A 24,648-nucleotide genomic window follows, 5' to 3' on the forward strand; every position below is an offset into this window, starting at 1 on the left:
TTCAGCTGAGGAAGCAATTTCAAATTGGTGTCTTTTCTAGCCCAGCTTAATATTAAGTAAATATGTGTCTATCAGTGTCTGTAGCAGATTATTGCTGAAAGTGGTGCATGCAACTTTGCAGGTGCAGCTCTGAGAAACCAACATCCACTTTGGTGAAGAATCTTACTACCCAGGGGATAAACATCGGTTTTCAAACTAAATACACAGATATCCTCAGAGCTCTAAGAGTGACTTCAAGTTAGACCTTTCTTCGCTTGCCATACTTTTGGTGCTCTAGGATACGTGCGTACAGCACGGAAATGGCTGCAGTCCCTGTCCTTGAGGAGCACCCTTGCTAGAGAGAAGACAGAAACAGGTATCATGTCACATAGCAATAAATAGAGATTTGCACAACATCAGATGGGAAAGCTTCCTCACTCATGTAGGGGGGCGTTTTAGGGAATGGGGAAGGCTCTTTGGAGAAAATCAGTAGAGATTGATGGGAAGGATGTCTTTGATTTATTTCTCTAAAATAGCAGGTTCAATTTCCTGGTTCAAGAAATAGCTCTTATTCTCTAAAAATAATAAAATAATGTTCCCCCTGCTGACATAAACACTAACTGAAGTAGTGGAAATAATAACCCATCATTTTATTGACATTCTGAAAGACAAGGGGGAATGATGAATAGAAGAATAATACAAAGAGCTGTGAATTCTGAATAACAAGAACAGTTAGGATATCACCTATTTTGATCTCAAATCTATAGAAATTTGGGGAACTAGAGAAAAGAAACACAATGTCTTTTCACTAATGCCCTATCTTTTTTTTAAAACTATGTTTTTATTGATTTCAGAGAGGGGAGGGAGAGGGAGAGAGAGAGAGAACATCAATGATGAGAGAGAATCATTAGTCAGCTGCCTCCTGCATGTCTCCTACAGGGGATCAAGCCTGCAACCCAGGCATGTGCCCTGAATGGGAATCAAACTGTGACCTCCTGGTTCATAGGTCAATGCTCAGCCAACTGAGCCACACCAGCCAGGGTCATGGCCTATCTTTTAAAGGACATTGTGCCTTTCAAAGTTACGTCTTGAGATATGAGAAACAAAACACACAGAAACTTGTCTCAGAAATCAATAAAGCTTGACTTAGTTTGTTATTGTGCCAATTTAAACTTACATCTGAATTCTATCAGACTCCCTTCTTAATGGAGAAAGTCAAAGATAAATCTCTATCCCAAAAATATCTCATGCCAACATACCTGCTGTGATGCATTTCTGTGTCATAAAAAGATGAGGCTGAGGGTTTTGAGTGAAATTATCTGCCAACACCACTTTTATCAACGAACTATAAAAGACAAGTACAAGCTCTACCCTGTATCTATATAGCACAAATGGAAGTGACAATTTGTCGATTTGCCATTTGATCTGAACAAAGGAAAAAACAAATCTGGATAATTCAGTTCAAATGGATTTGGGGGCTGTGGTTCCATTCCAGGTACAACACCCAGGGATGAAGAATAAGAAGGAAAATCACTATGTTGCCCACCAGCCAAGAGACAAGCTGTAAATGAAGACCAAGGGCAGGAACAATGTTATTTCCTGAAAGGTTATGTGTAAGGGCCAAGTCACACACATGTTCTTGTTTATGTACAGTGTAACCATCACCACCACAGCCACACCAACTAGCATTTACTCAGCGCTTATTATATGCCAGGTGCTACTTTAAATGTTATATCTTTATTATTTTATTACATTTCTGCAGCAACCCCATAAAGGTTGTATTTCCATATTTCATAGAATCTCAGACATTACTGACTGTGAAATATGCAATGACTTTGTATCTGTACTGTTAACACATTGCGTACCGCATAGAAATCTCTAAGACATACGCCAGGGACCGCACGTTTTTGGGCAAACTGCACGTTATTTAAATCATCATAGCTACAGATCATAATGCACTTTAGGTGTTGTTTTTCAATAATTATAACATTTTTATTTACAAAAACAATTAAACAATTAAAGTCCCTAGTACTTTTTTAACGTATGGTACTGCGGAAAACATTTTCCTCTATGGAGAGGGACCAAACAAAATTTACATAAATATCTAGATTCGCTCCTTTTTCCATGGGCGGCACAAACTCTGCAGGCTCTCATAGGAAATTTTTTCTTTCCACTCGCTGGAATCCACGTACGTTCATGCTGCTTCATATCACCTGACAACCTTTTGGGTGGATCTTTACGAGGTGCTCTCCTTGCACCCCCAGGGGAAGGGCTGGACAGATTTGTCTCTGGTTCCAGAGAGCCTTCATTATTGTCATCCGTTATCCAGTCTCCCGCCACCGATAGCAGAAACTGTTTATACTTCATTTTTGCTTGTGGATTGAGGACGTTGTACACTCTAAATGAATTAAAAAGTCCACAGTTCGTAAGGTACAGTGCTACTTTTTTTTGGGTCCATTTCATCGTTTTCCTTAGAATGGAACAACACGAAAGGAATTGATCCGCACGGTCCACGCCTTTCATGTGGGCATTGTATTCCTTAATGCAGGTAGGTTTTACAATATTTGCTCCCGTTTTTCTATTTTTTTTTTCCTGTTGTCGAGACAGAAGTGTCATGGATCGTTGATATCATTTGGACAACCCGCTTGTCTTCCCGTGCTAGGAGAAGAATATCGCCTTTTCTGGAAAATATTATGTCACCTTTCTTCATTCTTGATGTTTTCATTTTCAAATTTGGTGGTAAACCTCTACTCTCCCTAATAGTCCCACAGACTCTAGTTTTGTTCTGTAGCAGCAATTCAGCAGTAGATGTAGCATTGTAATAATTATCCTGGTAAATATGGTGCCATATGCCAAGATAGGGTCCAAGGACTGAAAGAACAGTTTCTTGCAATTTCCTTCCTTCAGCAGTGTATATCTCCATATTGCAGATATAGCCGGTGTCACTCTCGCACACCATCCGAACAAGTAAACCGTATTTTGTTATTTTCACTGGGTTGTACATGCGAAATTTAAAACATCCTCTCCATGGAATCATTCCCTCGTCCAAAGACAACTGTTGCTTTGGTTTGTATATTGTTCGAAATTTATGCAGGAAGTAATCCAGCACAAGTTGGTTGGATCTTGAAAAGTCTCCCCGATGCCCTGACCAGTTTGGTTCAGTGGATAGAGCATCGGCCTGCAGGCTGAAGGGTCCCAGGTTCAATTCCGGTCAAGGGCATGTACCTTGGTTGCGGGCACATCCCCAGTGGGGCATGTGCAAGAGGCAGCTGTTCAATGTTTCTTACTCATCGATGTTTCTAACTCTCTATCCCTCTCCCTTCCTTTCTGTAAAAAATCAATAAAATATATTTAAAAAAAAAAAGAAAGAAAAGTCTCCCCGAGTGACTGTCCATTTTGGCGTTATCATTGAAATGCCAGAATGTCCATATTTGCTCAAATCTATGGCGACTCATTGTCTGTGGAAATATAGGGGTACATATCAAAGGATCTGTTGGCCAATAGTCTTTCAAGCTATCTTTCCTTGTTTGACGCATCAGAATCATTAGGCCACGGAATTTCTTGATGTCCTTCTGTGTAACCGGAGACCACTTTAGTGTTCTCGATGGTGTTTTGCGTTTCATTGCGGTTTGATCGTGATAGCCGGACAGCTCTTTGCACAACATCTCAAACAATTCATCACCAAAAAAGAGATTGGTCACAGAGGGTGCAGAGTCACACTGAGACGGAAATGCAGTGACCCCAGCATGACCTGCAAACATTTGTAAGCCTGGTGGTGTGTCAATTTCAGACCAACAATTATCAGTAGCTGCGTCAGTGTCAGAATCCCTTGAAAGCACCGCCACCTTGCGCTTCCTTACAGGTCTAATAATTTCACTGTCAGTGGAATCAGTAGCATCGTCTCCGGAATCGTCAAAACAGTCATTCGCATCTTCAACCTCACTAGGAATATCTGGTAAATTATCGTTAAATACTTCCGGAAGTGTATCAGTTTCGTTGGTTTTCTTCCTTTTTCTGAGAGAGGGCATTTCTAAAAGTGCCAGGAACTTGAAGACGAAAACTATTCGAATGACCAAAATACAATGTAACTGCAATGCTTTATGGGTTCATGCAATTATATAGTTTTTCGTAGACTGACCTGCACGGTTTCCACCAATGAGATCGCTTCATTCGATGTGGACTGTGCCGCGCCAGCACGGCCAAGGGTGTCTCTGAGTGTTGGGGGGGGAGGGGGGCGGGGGGGTGGTGGTGAAAGGATTAAGGAAAGACAGACAAGAAAATAATAGCTGGGTCTCGGTGGGACGCTGCTCCCTGAAGAGGAGACAACGCCAGCGCCCACAAGCCGTGTCTTTATTTTATAGCAGATGCCACGAGGCAAAGCAGGGGCGTGATCACGTTGTTTACAGCATTCTCGTGAGTGTCAACCCTACTCAACTACATGCACCCGAACTCTATCACAAGGCACGTGGGGCTACGTGTTCGGACCACAGGTTCAAGCTTACAACCACAGCCGTTGGCTATGACTGTGCTGGGAGGGCCCTGCCCTCCAGCTGGGACTTGCACCTGGCAGTGATAGGACCCTGTCCTTTCATTAGTCTGAGGCTTGAACCTGGCCAAAACACTGTAACCGCATCCCACAGTGGACAAGACCGTGTGTTGACATCTAAGGTCCATAACAGATGGGGTGCGAAACACGAGAAAACTCGTGAGCGGTCCTTAACATATGGTGCTCAAAACACGAGAAAACTCGTGAGCGGTCCTTAAGAAAGTGAAAACAGCCCTAGCTGGTTTGGCTCAGTGGATAGAGAGCGTCAGCCTGCGGACTGAAGGGTCCCAGGTTCCATTCCAGTCAAGGGCACATGCCTGGGTTGTGGGCTCAATCCCCCCTGTCGGGGGTGTGCAGGAGGTGGCCAGTCGGTGGTTCTCTCTCATCGTTCATGTTTCTATCTCTCCCTCTCTGAAATAAATAAAAATATTAAAAAAAGAAAGTAAGTAAAAACAAATTAAGCTATGATTTGCTTTCCACTCACATCACATTTAAAAATGTGAAATAATGTATACTTGGGAATCAATGAAATGCAAAATACTCTGGCCCTGATTTTGCAGAGGACCAAACTAAAGCCAGAGAGGTTAAGGTAATATTCCCAAGGTCACATTCGGGCAAGAAAAGAAAGTGGAGGGACCATGGTATGAGTCTGAAAATCAGGTGCCTGTACCAGGGTCTCTCTCTCTCTCTCTCTCTCTCTCTCTCTCTCTCTCCCCTGCTTTTACTTTAATTAGTATTTGTTGTATGCTGAATTTACTTCTGGGCCATAAGTATTTGCTTCTTCAGGTTTTTTTGTTTGTTTTATTTTGTGTGTTTTTTGGGGGGTGGGGGATACCTTTCTCTTTTGTGCAACCTCCTCTTGTGGTTTAGGAACCATCTGCTCTTTCTCAGGAAGGATCATCTGCATGCGGCAGGGAGAGCTCATGTATGGGGAAAATCCTCCCAGGAGCTCTGTAAATTCTGCCCTAATCTTGGGTGTTTTGTTCACCTGGATGTGCTCAATGGCCAGAGAATTGACATCTAACTCCTTAAGTTCAGCATTACTCTCCGCAGTTGTAAGCATGTGCAGCAAAAATTCCACACTCTTTTGGGGCCACGGACCCTGGGTCCAGCCCCACGGTTTGGCCTGGGCACACAAACCCACTCCATTTTTAAGTCACCTCTGGCTGCTTCGGAAATAGCCCACCGCTTTTATGCTCTTAAACAACCAACAGTCCTCTGTACCTCAGCCTCCTGGTCTTTTGAAGCAGAATTCTTAGTTTTGAACTAGAATAATATCTAAGGTCCCTTTCAGCTCTCGCATCTCAGACTCTTTGTCTTCACAAACAGGCAGGGTTTGGAATTTCATGGAAAACAAACAAACAAACATGATCATGCACGGGATGCTTTTTGACTGTGGAAATGAGAGTGGGCTCTGGAAATGAAATCAGACTGAGGGGCAGCACAGGACAGTGGGAGCTTTCTGGCTTTGGAGCCAGAAAGACCTGATTTCTAGTACCAATGCCAGGTCTCCTTTCCTAGTAGCTACGGGAGAGATGCTTAAACTCTTTGAACTGAAGTTTCTTCATCTAAAAAGTCAGAAAATGCCTGCTTCAAAGGGCTGCTGTGAAGATGAACTATTATAGTGCAAGTGAATCCCCTGACATGGAACATTTGCTCCGTAAAGACTAGCTCTCCATACTCTCAAAAAATTAGTCTAAAATAAATGTATAGCCTAGGCCCTGGCTCTGGATATATAGGGCTATATGTATTCATATATTCTCTTCTTACAAATGTCATATTCATGTATTCTCTTCTTACAAATGTCATACGACAATGGTACTGGAAAGTTGAAAAGGATGGGGGAAATTGTGCAATGTATAACTAGAAGATAGAGATTGTAGAAGGTAATAGTTGTAGACAGTTGCTGTTCCCCACCCCATCCACAGTGTCCTTTTTCTGGTGATAACTCTTTTTCCATTCTTTGTCTATGCACTTTGAGAGCCCGTTTGGAGGTTCTCGCAGGGGAGCACAGCTATTTGTATATCCTTGACCAAAGACCGGCCCTCTCCTCTGGGGGGAAGGTCATCCTCTTCGACCAAGCACACAGCTCCGGGAGGGACTCACATGGATCGGTGAGGGAGGAGGGGGACACCCACCTAGCCAGCCAGGTCAGCCAATTCAATTCTGGTGATCAATGAGTGACGGATGTCGCAGCCAGATCATCCTCACATCCCCTGTCTATGCACTTTGAATGTAGTTGACCGAACACCTAACTCCACAGGGGGGCATGAGACTCAGGGTGGGAAAACCAAACATCTCATCAGATTTGATGAGATGTGATCTGGGTTGTTTTGCTTTGCAAGCATTGAGAGGAAGCCTGTGTGCTTTTCCACTGGACTTGAACCTTGAAACTTGAAGCTGCCAAAAGCCATCTTGCTAGCATGGGAGCATAAAAAATAACAAATGTACCCAGTCTGGTGTGGCTCAGTTGGTTAGAGCATCATCCTGTGCACTGAAGGGTCATGGGTTCGATTCCCAGTCAGGGCACATACCCAGGTTGTGTGTTGGGGCATGTACAGGAGGCAACCGATCAATGTTTCTCTCTCACATCGATGTTGCTCTCTCTCTCTCCCTTCCTCTCTCTCTCAAATCACTTAAAAACAAAAACACAATGTGGCGAGAGCAAAGTTGAGAGATGGACAAACACAGTGTCCTGATGACATCACTTTAGTCCATGGATCCAGCCACACTGAAGCTGTGTATGACCCTGTCTCAGTTCGGGCTGCTATAGCAAAGTACCATGGACTGAGTAGCTTATACACAATGGAAATTTATTCCTCCCATTTCTGGAGGCTGGAAGTCTGAGATGGGAGTGCCAGCACAATCGGGTCCTGGTAAGGACCGTCTCCTGTGTTACAAGCTTCTCACTGTATCCTCACATGGGGGAAAGACAGCTCTCAGGTCTCTTATAAGGGCACTAATCCCATTCATAAGGCCTCCACCCTCATAACCTAATTACCTCCCAAAGGCCCCACCTCCTAATACCATCACATTGGGAATTAGGATTTCAACATGTCAATTTGGGGGCGGGGGGGCGAGAGGGGGAGACACACAAACATTTCGTCCATCATTATCCCTGTGCACTGGAAATTCCTTTCTTTTTTGTGAAGTTCCTTTCTTGCCTTAGCCTATTTGGGTTAGGTTGTCTGTTATTTGTTACCTAAAATATCCTCAATAATTCCAAATAAGATAATGTTATTAGAGCTTAAAGGATTTTGCCTACTGGAAAGAGACACTACAGCTAATTTCCTCACCCAGTTCTCTTCCTAGGACTGGACAGAACTAAAACCATCACTACCATTTTACAAGCTACCTCATTTGCCAACATCAATGACAGGAAGTCAGGCACATCATCTCCCCTAATTCCAATGTGCAGACAACCTCTACTGCGTTGCTCGTAAAGGCACTACTTTTTTTGTCCTCCTAGACAGGATCACTTAACAATCTAAGACCATATTTGAGATTACTTACAGATGTTTTTTCTCGAAACCTTTTAGTAAACCTGCAAAAAACCTAATTCATAAAAATGAACTGCTATTGTTCCACTTTCTCTCATTAAAAAAAAAAAGAGCTGATGAAGGGGTCAACGCAAATGAAAAGCAGGCTGTGGGAGAAGAAAGAGAGGCCATGAGGCCTGCACCAGTTAAATACAGATCAGAAAAAGAACCCTAGGGTGGGGAAAATTGTTTGTACAGAACACAGTTTACATGGGCTTGGAATTAGTCCTTCCTCAGGACTTTCATTAAGTATTGCTCTAAGTCCTATTTGCAATTTAGATAAAATCCAAATGCATAGCTAATCTACATCCCTTAACCGAACATTTCACTAGTAAGGCTGTCCATCATACAACCACAAGCAATTCTTTAGGTTCACTGCTCCCTCCTTTCCCACACTAACCAACTACTTCAGCCAGACACGTGCAGTCCCGTGTCATGAACGCATCCAGTGTCTCCGCTGCTGTGATTTCTTTGATCTTTCAATTTCCCCACCTAAAGAAGTCTCTTAACACCTTTCATTTTTCTACTTCCCTAGGTTCCACAGGGATCAAATCAATTCCCTCTCCTTAGCCAAAAGGGATTTTTCCGTCCTCTCAACACTTAGGACATCCATCTTCTATCTCTTATTGGACCTGCACTTATAGACTGCCTTGCACTATTAGCTGTCATTTAACGTATATGCATTTCATTTCTCCACTAGATTGCTTACTCCTTGAGATCAAATGTGACCTAACTTATGTTTCATAACAAACCCAGTTGTAATTTGTACAGAGTAAATGTTCAAAAATAATGGGTAGGTTGCAGATTGAGGCTGAGTAAAATGCTTCCCTGGACATGTTTTTGCTCACAATTTCTCTTGAGAAAGGAGTTAGTAACTGAGTATCAGTTCTGGAAAAAGAAATGTGGATGTCTGGGGAGCAATGACACATGGATAGATTGGCAGGGATAAACAGAGAGACCATCTCGGTAGAGCTGAAATGAAACACATATGATAGCAGACATGGTGTCTGTATAGACGCTTCATTCCCAAGCCTTCCAGAAGCTGTACCTACACAAACCTCACCTGCAGTAAGTGTCTTCAATATATCAAATTGTTGTCTAAGTTCCAGTCCTCTTAATGATACTGAAGCATCTCCTTGCAGCTAGGAAGTGATAAATCCTGAGAGGAGAATAATTGTTCAATGTGCACATGAGAAATGTGAGACTAGCGCAGGGAAACTAAGCCTAGAATTCAGGCACAAGCACTACACAGAGAATGGAAAGAGCTGGCCTTAGGACATGGCTGTGTGACTGGGGTAGTTTACTCAACACTTTAGAGGTTTGGTTTCCTCATCTGTAAAATGGCAGTAAGATGATTCTGACAGAGACTGCTAGCAACCTACTAATATACATATCCCCCTCTTCCTTACTAGTAGAAATTCTGTATTATTTGGGACAGAATATGATTGGCTAATAGTACATTTCCAATCCTTTCTTGCAGATAGATGTGAGATCACAGTTCAGAAATCACCGAATGGGGCTTTTTGGAAATCTCTTTTAAGAGAACTTAGTCAGCTAGGATTTGTGCCCTTCTGCATTTCAGCTTCCTTTCTTATTCCTCCCACCTGGAACATGGATATGATGGTGGGAACTATAGAGGCCATTTTATAACCATGAGGCAATCATGAGACTCAAAGCCATTCACTAAGTCTGATGAACAGAGAAACGAAAGAAGCCTGGGTCATTGATGGCCATGGAGCTGGACAGGGACTGATTATCTTTGGAGTTTTAATGTAATAGAGAAAAAAAACTCCTTTCTTGTTTTAGTTGCCATTTTCCTGTCCTTTTAACCAGTAATTACCTGCAATTCCTACTTCACAGAATTGTTACATAAATGAAATGAGACTAAATATAAAGAATTCAAAACTGTGCCACTATTCCTTCTTCATACCATTCATAAAAGATTAAAATATGGAGTAAAAATTAATCTTTGGCACATCAATTTTGATTAAAATATTGTCATTTTAGTTAGGGTTTTTTTGGGTACATGAGAGGTTGACAAATATTTTAAAATAGTACTGCTTCATGATATATACATATTGTAAATGACTGCATACTCTCCTGTTCTATTTGTCATCTGACCCTCTGTTCTGATCAGGTTGTGGACTCACTGTTTCCCTACTTTGTACACTTATTTTTCCTGTAACTTCCCACACACAGAAAGTCTTTGCCTGACTCTGCCTACTCAGCGCCCATTTATTCTGCAAGCTCATCTGATTTCCTCAGTCTACAGTAATCACTCTCCATCAGTGCTGCTCACAGATTCTTCCATACATGAGTTCCTCTATGAATTGACTACATCAAACTGTTTGGCACTGAATCATTTCCTTCTTATCTTGTCGTGTAGTTATTTAATATGTGGACTTCGTATCCTCTTCACTAAACTGTTACTTCCTCCAGAAAAGAAACCACATTCTGTAAGGAGTGTCCAAATGAGATCAATGTACACGAGACACATAAGGATATCATTTGTGTTGTTTTATTTATTTTTTTCTTGTTTAAAATTTATTTTTTTAAATTTTTATTTATTGCCTAAAGTTTTACATATGTCTCCTTTTTTCCTGATTGACACCCCCCCGCCAAACCATTCCCATCCCGGGCAAGCCCCTACCGCCCCAGTGTCTGTGTCCATTGGTTATGCAAATGTGCATGCATACAAGTCCTTTGGTTGCTCTCTAACCCTCCCCTCCTCTGCCATTTTTCTCTGGATCTATTCTTGTTCATCAAATTATGTTGATCATTATGTCCCATAAATGAGTGAGATCATGTGGTGTTTTTCTTTCACTTCCTGGCTTATTTCACTTACATAATGCTCTCCAGTTCCATTTATGCTGTTGCATATGGTAAAAGTTCCTTCTTTTTTATAGCAGCATAGTATTCCATTGTGTAGATGTAACACAGTTTTTTAATCCACTCATCTGCTGATGGGCACTTAGGTTGTTTCCAAATCTTAGCTATTGTAAATTGTGCTGCTATGAACATAGGGGTGCATATATCCTTTCTGATTGGTGTTTCTGGTTTCTTTGGATATAGAAGAAAGTGGGATTACTGGGTCAAATGGGAGTTCCATTTTTAACTTTTTGAGGAAACTCCATACTGTCTTCCACAGTGGCTGCACCAGTCTGCAGTCCCACCAGCAGTACAGGAGTGTTCCTTTTTCTCCGCATCCTCACCAGCACTTGTAATTTGTTGATTTGTTGATGATAGCCATTCTGACAGGTGTGAGATGGTACTTCATTGTTGTTTTGATTTGCATCTCTTCAATGATTAGTGACTTTGAGCATGTTTTCATATGTCTCTTGGCTTTCTGAATGTTCTCTTTCAAAAAGTGTCTATTTAGGTCCTTTGCCCATTTTTTTGATTGGATTGTTTATCTTCCTTTTGTTAAGTTGTATGAGTTCTCTGTAAATTTTGGAGATTAAACCCTTATCAGAAATATCATTGACAAATATGTTCTCCCATGCAGTGGACTTTCTTGTTGTTTCATTGATGGTTTCTTTTGCTGTGCAAAAGCTTTTTGTTTTTTGTTTTTTAGTCCCATTTGCTTATTTTCTCCTTAGTCTCCATTGCCCTAGCAGCTGAGTTGGTAAAGATATTGCTACGACATGTCTGCTACCATGGTATTTTGCTGCCTATGGAGTCTTGTAGGATTTTTATGGTTTCCCGTCTTACATTTAAGTCCTTTACCATTTTGAGTTTGTTTTTGTGTATGGTGTAAGTTGGTGATCTAGTTTCATTTTTTTGCATGTATCTGACCAAATTTCCCAGCACCATTTATTGAAGACACTGTCTTGACTCCATTGTATGCTCTTGCCTCCTTTGTCAAATATTAGTTGAGCATAATGGCTTGGGTTGATTTCTGGGTTCTCTGTTCCATTGGTCTATATGTCTGTTCTTGTGCCAGTACCAGGCAGTTTTGAGAATCGTGGCTTGGTAATATAGTTTGATATCTGGTATTGTGATCCCTTCAACTTTGTTCTTCTTTCTCAGGATTGCTGTGGCTAAAATTTATTTTTATTGATTTCAGAAAGGGAGAGAGAGAAACATCAATGATGAGAGAAAATGATTGATTGGCTGCCTCCTGTACACCCACTACTGGGGATCGAGCTCACAACCCAGGCATGTGTCCTGACAGGGAATTGAATGGTGACTTTCTGGTTCATAGGTCGATGCTCAACCACTGAGCTACACTGGCTGGACCATTTTTGTTGCTTTAGATTCAGCACAACTTAGGGTTGCTTCTCTCATATCCAAATCTCTAATAGTGTCTAGCACAGCACTTGGCACAGAGAAGTTGATTAATAAATACATGTTTAATGAAATTGAAAATGCTGCCTTTTTTTAGGTCATGATGCCAAAATGAAAAACATCCAAATGATATTCAATCAAGAGTTTTTATCTGGAAATTCAAAGTGCTGGCCCAATGAGCTTGATGTACTGGGACAAACAAGTACATTGAAAGAACACATAGCTAGCCAGAAACAAAATGGAAAAATACCAGGCTGGTCAAGAACATTTCCAAGTTCTCTTTTTCCTTCACTGACCAACAAATGTATTCAATCCATTAAAGAAGTACTTCAGTTGAGTGCCAGTGAGTTTCTTTCCACCTGGGGGAGGCAAAGGCTGAGCTTGCCATTACAGTAGAACCTACACATGCTTATTTTAAACTTTTTTCTAGAATGTTTATTTTTCCTGTCAGAACAATGATCATTTCCACCATTCGCTTGTTTGGAGGGGTATATTTATGTTAATTCCCAGTTTTTCATTTCCTTTACAGCTTTGAAACAAAAATTACTTTTATTAAAATATAAATGAAAGTAAAAACAAAATATGGTGGCAGAATTTAAAATCCAAATTCATTTTTAAAAAGTGAAAAGGTAGGGAATTTATTTCTACATCTGAGAATTAAAGCAAATTGCCAGAAAACTAAAATGTAACTAGCAATAGCATTTTTCACATAAATAGAACAAGCAATCTTAAAATTCGTACAGAACAACAAAAGACCCCAAATAACCAAAGAAATCTTAAGAAAAAAAGCTAGAGACATCACATACAGTGCGATTGAAACTTTGTGGCCCCTGCGCAGAAGTCGGTATTTTGTGGAAGCCACACTGAAGGGGCCAAAGAGCCGCATGCGGCTCGCGAGCCGCGGTTCGCCAACTGGGAAACGTGTGGTGTATGTGTTGGGGCTGGGACTCAGTCAGATGCTAAAGCAGGGCATCCAAGTTCACTCTAAGATCATTTGAAATGAGGCTGTAAAAAGGAGCTCTGGGGACCACATTGGTGTGGTGGGAGGAGTTGTCTACAGTAATGAAGGCATCCTGCCCATTAGCGCATCACGGGACAACTCCAGGCTTACCTTCCGCCATAAACTCCCATATCCTAGGATCCATGATGTGGGACCGAGGTCCTCATCATCTCAGTAAGAAAGCAGACGTAACCCAGAGAATGCTCAGCTGGGCTTGGCACTGCTGAGTCTCTGACATGAGTTGGGAAAAACTCAATTTTCAACCCGGTTATTCAACGTTTTGAGTACAATATTGCTTTCACAAATAAAACAGGCTTTTGTGTATGTGTGTCCCTCCAACTTCCTAGCAAACCAGAGTATGCAGTTTAACAAAAAAGAAGTGGGTCCAAAGAATGAACGCAAATGCTGATGCAGCCAGAAAGAAGGGATCAAATAGTATGGGCAAGAAAATGTTCAGTAGAGAAACTTTGGGGGCTTAAAGCTTTGCTCACTACATATATTCCCCATTTTTCTGGTCTGGTCACTCTCTTCCTTCCACAGTATTCTCCAAATAGCTTCAACTTATAACTTCAAAATGAAGGTAACTTCGTAGGGTGGGCAGCATGTGAAGTTGAAGTAACTGGGATCACCCAGTGTCTCCCATCGCTCCCAAATGCCTGCATCATTCTATTTCATCGCTGGCGGGATCAAGAACTTTGAAGTTGATGCTGGCATCATCTGGGCTGGATTTGGAAAATTTCTCATAATAACGCCACTATTCCCTTGGAGAAAGAAAAAGTGAGACATATCAGTCATGGATTTCATGATCCCTATTCCTGTTTAGTTCTGAAAATTCAAAAGCTTCGAGAATTCAGTATCCCTCTTCCATTCATGTAAAAACACCAAGGTCATTGCAAGCCTAGCACACAGCCTGTTCACATCCGTTCCTTGGCACCACGGAGCTGATCTTGTTTGTTTTCAGCAGTCGGTGAGAGCATTACTATCCTGCTGTATAACTGAATCATTCTGTATGAGCATCAAGCTTCCTCAGATGAATTCACCAACAGGGAGTGGACATTCAGCAGTAACAAATATCTGGGTGCGTTTCTCTTTAGCCGCGCCTCTGATGGAATGTCTGACTTACATGAGAGAGTCCAGTCTCGTATTGATAGCCTTCACTAAATCATCCTTTTCAATCTCCTCCGACCTCTCCATCATAGGTACCAAAACTAAAAACCCAGTTTTTGGAATGGGTGAGTTAGCATATGGCAGTCTTTCGCCATATGATTGCCCCACATCTTTGATCTCTGTAGTCCTTTCATTTGGGGTTTTTAATATAAAAATGTCATTGACCTTGCCAGTACCAGCTGTCCTCTTGAAATATGAGGCTGGCAATGATGACACACAGCATTGATAATAACAAATGGTAGTTCATATTTCAGCTGAGTTGGGCTTTTATGCTCTGCTATTAGACCCCAAGTATTCCGTATGAATAGAAAATATTAAAATGCAACTCAACTGGCTGATCTCTTCTTTTTGCTACCAAGCAGTACATCTGGAATTGAAACCTGCATTGAGTCTGCTCACGAATCAGGTCCGGTCTGGCACTGGGGTTAGGCAACTCTTTTAAACTGAAGATTTGAAGTTCTTGTTTGGAGAGGCGAGATTTTTATCTAGGATGGAGATCATTTTACCCTGACTCTCAGCTCTGTCATAAATTGTAGGGTAAACTCACGTAAACCTGAACTTTCTCATAGTTCACAATGAAAATTAAGTTAAACCAGCAAGTAGACAAAATTAAAGAAACTTGGAGTGAAATTAAGTCAAATCATTTTGACTATAAAAGAGCAATTTCTCTATTCTATCTTAAATATTGATCTTTGAACAAATTTTGCCTTTTAAAGCACATCCTCATATAGATCTTTTTGCTGGTCATTAAGAGATGTTTACATTGCTGGAAAATTTTTTGTTATGGCATGAATATAAAAAGAAAGAAATTATAAATGTTTAATTTTTCTTTTTAAAATTTTTTTTGAGAATCAAAAGAGGAATCCTAAGGAGAATATAAAATGGCATTTAGTCCATCCATAACCATTGGAGTGGACATAAGATGCACCCCCAGATCTCCCTCCAAGGATGGACTTATTGCCCCATCAGGTGGGAGTGCTGTCAGCAGAGAACCTTCAGCTGTTGTCAGCTCCTTTGGGGATTGCCCCGCTGCAGAAAACTGCCTCACCTAAGCCCACGTCCTTTGTGAGATGGCCCACATCCAATGGCTGATAAAGGTGGGAGGATAAAGGCCTGGCCTTTAAACAAGAGCACTGTGGCCAGACAGTTCAGATCCCAAGCTCCCCAGGGCATCAGCCAAAGGCATCTTCAGGCTGCATCACAGCTCAACTTCTGTCCAAATTCCACCTCCTTCCCTCCTTGCAACAAATACGCATCTCAAGAGAACACTTTGTAGGGAAAGAGAAAAACTGTGTGTGTGTGAGCGTGTGTGTGTGTGTGTACGTGAGCGTGTGTGCTTTTGAAAGGTCAGGGACTGATAATCTTAGACAACCTTAGAGGAGGTAGAATTACAAAGACTCAGAACTAGATGGCCAGATGGAAAAGAGAAGTTAACTAGGTTCTGGTACCAATTCCCTTGTGTATAAGTGTGTGTGGTGGGGGAGGGCTTCCCACACAATACCAAGCAATTCTAGGACACCAGCAGGGTGTCGAAGAAATCAACTAAATTCTGACACTATCTACTGTCAACCAAGAAATGTCCAAACCTGTAGAGAATTTTTATGAGTTTATTTGGGCCAAACTGACAATTGCCAGGAAGCAAAATCTCAATGGGTTGAGAAAAATGCTCCAGAGAATGACAGTTTTGCAGTTTATTGCATACATTACAATCAATGTAAGGAGGGTTACATGAAATTCATTGGTGATAGATTAGGGAGGCAGGAAAAAGCTAATAGGGGGAAGTCTCTGAGATTGGGTAATGAATAAAATATAGAGACAAATATTTCTTTTACATTGATGGATATAGGGTAGTTAAAAATTAACATTTACAGTACATAGAGATGGTATTTAAGCAACAAGATAACAATAAAGGGTTCTGTGGTCTCTTGCTATCACAGAAGCTTGTGCCCTGAGGGGTCTAGGAAAAGGGAGATTACTCTGACATCCCACAGGTATATAATTGTAGATGCAAAAAGACAATAAACAGTCGTAGGTAAGGTAAAGATTGACCTTTGTCAAGGAAGATACCGGCCTAGGAAATGGCTACCACCATGACTCACTTTTAGTCTTCCTAAGGGATTACTTTAGGTCTCTGACTTTGTAAGGCCACCATGCAGGCCTCCCCTGAGCTTGTCAGGTTTAGCATGTGGCCCTTTTTCATCCACACTACCCAGAGTTAGCATCAGATTTCACAGGTTACTGTCCCTGCTCCACGCCCAACTTCAGACAACAGCTGAAAGCCCAGGTTGTTACCTGTGCTTTTGATTAACCAGCTACAGATGAGAAGGTCCCACAAGCTCCATCTTGGGACTTCAGCCACCAGTCCCAAGTCCACATTGTTGCATATATTTCTCACTGATTGGCTGTGAAAGCAGAGGTTCCCAAGACCACTCCTTGGGTTTGCTAGAGCAGCTCACAGAACTCAGAGAAATTTTTTGCTGGCTAGATCACAGATTTATCATAAAAGAATGTAACTCAGGAACAGCCAGTTGGAAGAGATGCAGAGGACAGAGTATGAGGAAAGGGTGAGGAGCTCCCACGCCCTCTCCAGGTGCACCACTTTCCCCCAGTTACCACATATTCAACCACCAGGAAGCTCTCTGAAACCTGTCCTTTCCGAGTTTTACGGAGGCTTCATTACATAGGCAGGATTGATTAAACATCGGCCATTGGCAATTCAACTCAGTCTTCAGCCCCTATCCCCTCCCTAAGAGCCCCCCCCCCCCCACCCAAAGCCACCTCATTAATATAACAAAAGAAACTTTAATCACCTTTATCACAGGAAATTCCAAGGGTTTTAGGAGCTGTGTTCCAAAGATTAAATATGCATAAAAATATATTTTGGTGATCTAAATGACAAAAGTATATATTTTTCTTAAAAAAATCACAATATTTCAGAAGTCAACATCCATAGATGCCTGAGCACCTGAGTCAGCACCATGAAGTTGAGTGAAGAATCAAGCCTTCAAACCACTCCTTTTATCTCCCAGTGATCCCCCCTTCTCTACTGTGTATGGGAGCCTTGTTAGCTGTATTTCTGGTTGCAGTGGTTACTTGTGCTTACCTGCAGGTACCCATTTTCCAATTGCACAAATCGTCAATAAGTTCTCCCCATCAGAGAAGGGTTCTCAACAGTGGTAGAGTGAGAGGGGCTCAAAAGGAGGGAATATTAATATATCAGTCTCTTCAAGTCACCTTCTTAGGATCAATGGCCCACTTGCTCCAAAGCCTAACACTAATGTTTCCTCCAAAGGTATTCCTATCCAAAGGAACAAAATACATAGCTTTGATCTGAAATAGGAAATAAAATTATCATTCTAGTTTGACTCCTGCCACCTGGAACAAGGAAAACAGAAAGACAAATGTCTTCCTGGTGCATTACCATGCTTCGTGACCTTGAGCAAGAACACCTAAATATTCAAAAGATAGTCGTCTTAGAAACAGCTCAAGAAACAGGACGACTTTAGCGTGAGAGAGAGGGGAAGAAATGAGTTTTTCTATCAGGAAGTTCAATTGAGTCCTGGGGTTTGCATTGAAGATATATTAGGTTTCAATACACTGTGTTCCTATTAGGATAAAATTGCTCTGAAAGAAAGAAGAGGAAGCAAAGGAAATTTTTAGAGGAAAATCCTTTTCATTTCAGCAAACAAGTGAAACAGATGGAGAAAGAACTCATAGAGCCGGAGCCCTGGAGGGCTGGAGACTCAAAGACCCCAGAGCCAGGAGCAGTGAGAACCCTGACCCCTAACCCCACTGCATCCAGCCAATAGGAACTCGGCCACCATGACGGAGCTGCAGGAGGTGCAGATCACGGAGGAGAAGCCGCTATTACCAGGGCAGACACCCGAGATGGCCAAGGAGGCGGAGTTAGCTGCGAGAATCCTCCTAGACCGGGGACAGACTCACTCGGTGGAGACACCTTACGGCGCTGTCACTTTTACTGTCTATGGTACCCCCAAACCCAAACGCCCAGCGATACTCACCTACCATGATGTGGGACTCAACTATAAATCTTGCTTCCAGCCGCTGTTTCAATCTGGGGACATGCAGGAAATCATTCAGAACTTCGTGCGGGTTCACGTGGATGCCCCTGGGATGGAAGAGGGGGCTCCTGTGTACCCTGTGGGATATCAGTACCCGTCTCTGGACCAGCTTGCGGACACCATCCCTTGCATCCTGCAGTACTTAAATTTCTCCACAATAATTGGAGTTGGTGTTGGAGCTGGAGCCTACATCTTGTCGCGATATGCTCTTAATCACCAGGATACAGTCGAGGGACTTGTCCTCATCAACATTGATCCCAATGCCAAGGGTTGGATGGACTGGGCAGCCCACAAGCTAACAGGCCTCACCTCTTCCATTCCGGAGATGATACTTGGACATCTTTTCAGCCAGGAAGAGCTGTCTGGAAATTCTGAGTTGATACAAAAGTATAGAAATATCATTACACATGCACCCAACCTAGAGAACATTGAACTGTACTGGAACAGCTACAACAACCGCCGAGACCTGAACTTTGAGCGTGGAGGTGATATCACCCTCAAGTGCCCTGTGATGCTGGTGGTTGGAGACCAGGCACCCCATGAAGAGGCAGTGGTGGAATGTAATTCAAAATTGGACCCCACCCAGACTTCGTTCCTCAAGATGGCGGACTCCGGAGGTCAGCCCCAGCTGACTCAGCCAGGCAAGCTGACCGAGGCCTTCAAGTACTTCCTGCAAGGCATGGGCTACATGGCCTCATCCTGCATGACTCGCCTGTCCCGATCTCGCACAGCTTCCCTGACCAGTGCGGCATCCATTGATGGCAGCCGGTCCCGCGCTCGAACCTTGTCCCAGAGCAGCGAGTCTGGGACTCTCCCTTCAGGGCCTCCAGGGCACACCATGGAGGTCTCCTGTTGAATGGCCCTTATTGCCCTGGTGTGGGACCCAGCCCTCACCTCCCCCAGCACTAACCTGGGAGGTGTGTGCAACACTGGGCCAGAGTGAGCAAGGGAAGATGGGCAGATCATGTGGGGAGATGACCTTGATCTTTGATTGCTACCCTAACTTTGACCTCTAACCTGTGATACCCCTCAGCTCCTGGGAGAGCTGTCCTAATATCGCTTAGGGACTCAGACCCCTAAATGATCCTTCTCCCTCATTCTGTTGTTAAGGTGGAGAGGGCATGTGTCCCCCTCTCCCTAATTTAGGTGTCTGTAGATGAGGGATAAGTGGTCATTGTAGGTGTCCATGGTGCCTGCCCCAGACTCTCCCTACTCATCCCATTGCAAGGGTAAGGGACTTGGTGCTGGGTCTCCATTCACCAAAGTGGATATGGCTCCTCATGAACCCTTCAGATCTCTGAAGGATATGGGCCTAAATGAATGTGTCAGGGAGGCTTGCTGGTGGGTTAGTGGTCCTCAGGATGTGATAGAAATATCCAGTGTGTGAATGGAAGTTGGATTGAGAGGTGATAGGCAATGAACAAATTTGAGGGAAGGATTGGAGCTGGGCAATAGGAAGGGGCCTGGGGCCATTGGCTCCACTAACTTTGGTAGCTGTCTAGACAGTGTGTGTCTAGAGTGGGAGTGGGAGGGGGCCAAGCCGGGGCAAGGCTGCTTGGGGTTTGGCATAGGGGTGGGAAGGGCTACCTTGGGGCTCTGACCACAGTGTGTTATGTGTGGAGGGTGCTCTCCTGTCTCCCACAACTTCTGCTGTAACAATAAACTATAGAGGAATCTGAAAAAAAAAAAAAAAAAAAGAACTCATAAAGAAAATTTTTCATTACAAACGTTTTATTTTTTTTAATTTATTTTTTATTGTTGGGAATCCCAAATCCAAGTCCCGCTATTCTTGCTGGCTGGTGTGGCTCAGCAGTTGAGCATTGACCCAGGAACCAAGAGGTTGCCAGTTCGATTCCCAGTCAGGGTACATGCTCCAGTTTCAGGCTCAGTCCTTGGTGGGGGGTGCGCAGGAGGCAGCCCATCGATGATGATGTTCCTCTCTAGCCCTCTCCCTTCCTCTCTCTGAAAGTCAGTAAAAACATATATATATATATATATATATATATATATATTTTTTTTTTAAAACACCTATTATTGCTGTTGAGTGAAAACAATCAACTCATGTTCTAATGCTCCCATTATGGCTGTGGTGGGGATGATGAGGATAAAGATAATAAACATTTTTATGATAACTAATTTTATATGTCAGGCATTACACTAACCCAATAAAAGGAAGCATGCCACAGCCTTCCTTAGTACTAGTATGCAATATTTTTTAGCACTTAATCTAGGATGATAAATGAACCCTCTGAATTTCTATTTCAGTAAGTCTCCCTTAAAGTTGACTAACTCCTCTGTGCTCCTATTGAAGAAATGATTTAATTTCTTGTAACTGGGGCTGAAGGTTTATACCTATCCTTCACAGCACTTACTGTAGATTAAATACTTAATAATTGCACAGAAGGGTCTGGCCACTTTATTAAATATACCTACACTGTTTTTCTGGCAGCCTGTTGGTTGTTTCAGTTCAACTCAACAAGCAATTATTTGTACCTGTGATGTAAAGATGCTGTGAACAGAAAGAAGACCTGTGAGACTTGATCCTCTTCCAAGAGGCTTGCTGTCAGCTTTGAGACACAAGACATAAACACATGGAATGGGCACTGAATGATCCAAGACAGGGTATCCTTAAATGTCACAGTGCTCAATTCTGACACGGCTGGAGACCAGCAAAGACTGGAGCCAGGAGAGGGGGATAGGGTGAAGAGACTTGATTGGTGCCAAGGACAGGTAAAAGGAAGAGAGGTGATTGGAGAAAACATTCTCAGCAGGAGAAAACATTCACCATGAGACCTGTGTGGTTAGAGCACAGAATTTGCCCTTTCTGCAAGGATGAAAACACTTTTACTGGAAATACTAACTCTTCACAAACAGGACATCAGATAATTAAAAGCAACAATCAACGTATCAATTCCTGATAGCTCAAAAAACAAAAAACAAAAAAAGGAGCAAGTATGGTATGTATTATCCTGCAAATTTAAGGGAAAAGGTATACATCCAGATTAACCTTTTGTGTTGGAACAACTCACTAATACTATAATTGTGAAGATGTTGAAATAAAAATTTTAAAAGTTATTTGTGGTTTCTGTTGTTGTTTAATGTAGGGTTAAAGGGGTCTAGAATCACAGGCAGTGAGTTACTCCCTCCTTTGGGCTTCCATTTTGTACTTAAATATTTTTTTCACACAAACTATATTGTGCAGAATGTTTTTAACTGACTTCCATTTAACCAGGTTGCCAAAGCAGATGATGCTCTCCTCTGTCTATAAAACATGCTGACTGACACTTGATGTTCACAACACTTGATGCTTAATGATTCTTCTCTTCACTATGCCTCATACTATTCACCAGTTGAACAGTTGGCTTACAAGAGTCAGTTGGGCTGGTTCCCAAAACCCTTTCATTCAACTGGATTTATCGCAATTATGTATTTTTTTTTGCAATTATGTATTTTAAATATTGTCTACACTAATAAAGTTTAGATATAAAATGAGCCATTTCTATGAAGAAAAAAAAGTGAATGATTTGGGAATATTAATAAATCTAAGCCAATTAAAAATCCTGTTAAATAATTGTAAATGACACAACTATAAAAAACATATGGGTAAAGGAATTAGACATGAACCTGCATTCAGATTGATGGCAAATGCCTTTAAATTCCTGCTCCACTTGAAAGAATTTGAAATTGGATGTAAATTTATACACCCTGCAATGGGCCCATATTTCTGCAACTCCACATCAAAATATTGGTGAATTAACATACATTTATTTGTACTGAGAAAAAAATAATTATGGTATGTGAGTCATTCAAGTATCCTTGTTTGTTTTGTTTTTTATTAATAAACTAGAGGCCCATTGCAGGAAGATTCCTGCAAGAGTAGGGCTTCCTCGGGCCGGAGCGAAGCCTGCCTCAGCTGGCTTCGCTGCCTTCTCCGCTGCCTCGCTCCCTCCTGTCTCTGCTGCCTCAGCTCCCTCCCTTCTCTGCCACTTTGCTCCCTCCATCTCTGCCACTTCGCTCCCTCCTTTCTCCACCACCTCGCTCCCTCCCTTCTGCAGCGCTTGGCTTCCTTCTACACTATCTTCAGTCTTCACTCTGTGCCTGTGTATGCAAATTAACTGCCATCTTTGTTTGGTTAATTTGCATATCACTCTGATTGGCTGGTGGGCATAGCGCAAGGATGGTCAATTTGCATGTTCTCTTTCATTAGTGTAGATCTTTATTGTTCAGATTATTACAGTTGTTCCTTTTTTCCCCCCTTAGCTTCCCTCCACCCGGTTCCCACCCCACCTAATGCCCTTACCCCCCCCCCCATTGTCCTCGTCCATAGGTGTAAGATTTTTGTCCAATCTCTTCCCGCACCCCTCTCACCCCCTTCCCCCTGAGAATTGTCAGCCCACTCCCTTTCTATGCCCCTGATTCTATTTTATTCACGAGTTTATTCTGTTCTTCAGATTTTTTATTCACTTGATTTTTAGATTCACTTGTTGATAGATATGTATTTGTTGTCACTTGGTTATGAAAAAAATTTATAATTTTTATCTTTACCTTTTTCTTCCTCTTCTTAGAGCATACCCTTCAGCATTTCATATAATACTGGTTTGGTGGTGATGAACTCCTTTAGCTTTTTCTGGTCTGTGAAGCTCTTTATCTGACCTTCAATTCTGAATGATAGCTTTGCTGGGTAGAGTAATTTTGGTTGTAGGTTCTTGGTATTCATCACTTTGTATATTTCTTGCCACTCCCTTCTGGCCTGCATAGTTTCTGTTGAGAAATCAGCTGACAGTAGTATGGGTACTCCCTTGTAGGTAACTAACTGTTTTTATCTTGCTGTTTTTAAGATTCTCTTTTTGTCTTTTGCTCTTGGCATTTTAATTATGATGTGTCTTGGTGTGGTCCTCTTTAGATTTCTCTTGTTTGGAGTTCTCTGTGCTTCCTGGACTTGTAAGTCTGTTTCTTCCATCAAGTAGGGGAAGTTTTCTGTCATTATTTCTTCAATATCTTGCTGTCTCTCTTCTTCTGGCACCCCCATAATTCGGATGTTGGTATGCCTGAAGTTGTCCCAAAGGCTTCTTACACAATCTTCATATTTTTGGATTCTTTTTCCTTTTTGCTTTTCCAGTTGGGTGTTTTTTGCTTCTTCGCATTTCAAATCTTTGACTTGATTCTTGGGATCCTCTCGTCTGCTATCAGATCTCTGTATATTATTCTTTATTTCAGTCAGTGTATGCTTAATTTTTGATTGGTCCTTTTTCATATCCTTGAGGGTCTCACTAAATTTCTTGTAGGTTTCTAGAAGATTCTTGAGTAACCTTATAACTGTGGTTTTGAACTCTATATACAGTTTTTTGCTTTCATCCATTTCTTTCATTTATGATTTGTTTCTTTGTCTCTACATTTTGGCTGCTTCCCTGTGTTTGTTTCTATGTACTGGGTAGCTGCTTAGTTTCCTTGAGATGATAGAGTGGCCTTGTGTGGTTGGTGTCCTATAGGGCCCTGTGGCTCAGCCTCCCCAGTCACCTGAGGTGGACGTTCTTGGTGCACCCCTTTGTGGGCTGTTTGCGCAGTCTTGCTGTAGTTAACCCTTGATTGCTGTTGGTATCACTGGGAGAAATTGACCTCCAGGCCAACTGGCTGTGATGACCAGCTATGTCTACACTGGAAGATCTGCTGCACAGGAGACACCCTTATGGGGCAGGACTTGCTTCAGTAGGGCTTTGGTGCTCACTGAGTCTGCCCCCTAAATGTGTCTTTTATGGATGTGAATAATTGTAATCCATTATGGTCTCACTCTGACCACTGGGTACACTGGCTCTTGGATCTCCAAGGAGGTGCAAGGTCAGCCATTGTCTGGGGCTGCCAAGCAGGAGCTACAGAGACATCTGCAGATTCCTCCTCTTTGTATGGGGGTTTGGAAGTGCCCAGATGAGGCCCAGCTGTGAAGCAAGGCCGCTGCGGCTGTCAGGTAGTGGGCCTTCTTTTGGAATCTCTGGCGCTCTCTGACCCAGCTGCAGTTTGTTTTAGGCAAAAGGACAGGCCATTCATATGCAA

General features: G+C 42.3%; 1 protein-coding gene across 1 annotated transcript; it reads left to right on the forward strand.

The window, feature by feature from the left end:
- The first annotated feature begins 18,271 nt into the window (after window positions 1-18,271).
- LOC308535609 (protein NDRG2) lies at window positions 18,272-20,300 on the forward strand. The gene has a single exon (XM_081114565.1). It carries the CDS (start codon window positions 18,341-18,343, stop codon window positions 19,454-19,456), a length of 1,116 nt encoding a protein of 371 aa, XP_080970691.1. The 5' UTR covers window positions 18,272-18,340; the 3' UTR covers window positions 19,457-20,300.
- The last annotated feature ends 4,348 nt before the right edge of the window (window positions 20,301-24,648 follow it).

The sequence above is a fragment of the Myotis nattereri genome (genome assembly GCF_964212035.1).
Source record: "Myotis nattereri genome assembly, chromosome: 2".
Taxonomy (NCBI): domain Eukaryota; kingdom Metazoa; phylum Chordata; class Mammalia; order Chiroptera; family Vespertilionidae; genus Myotis; species Myotis nattereri.

Excerpts from the sequence above, each read along its gene's own strand:
- LOC308535609 (XM_081114565.1), top strand. The coding sequence starts at position 18,341 with ATGACGGAGCTGCAGGAGGTGCAGATCACGGAGGAGAAGCCGCTATTA.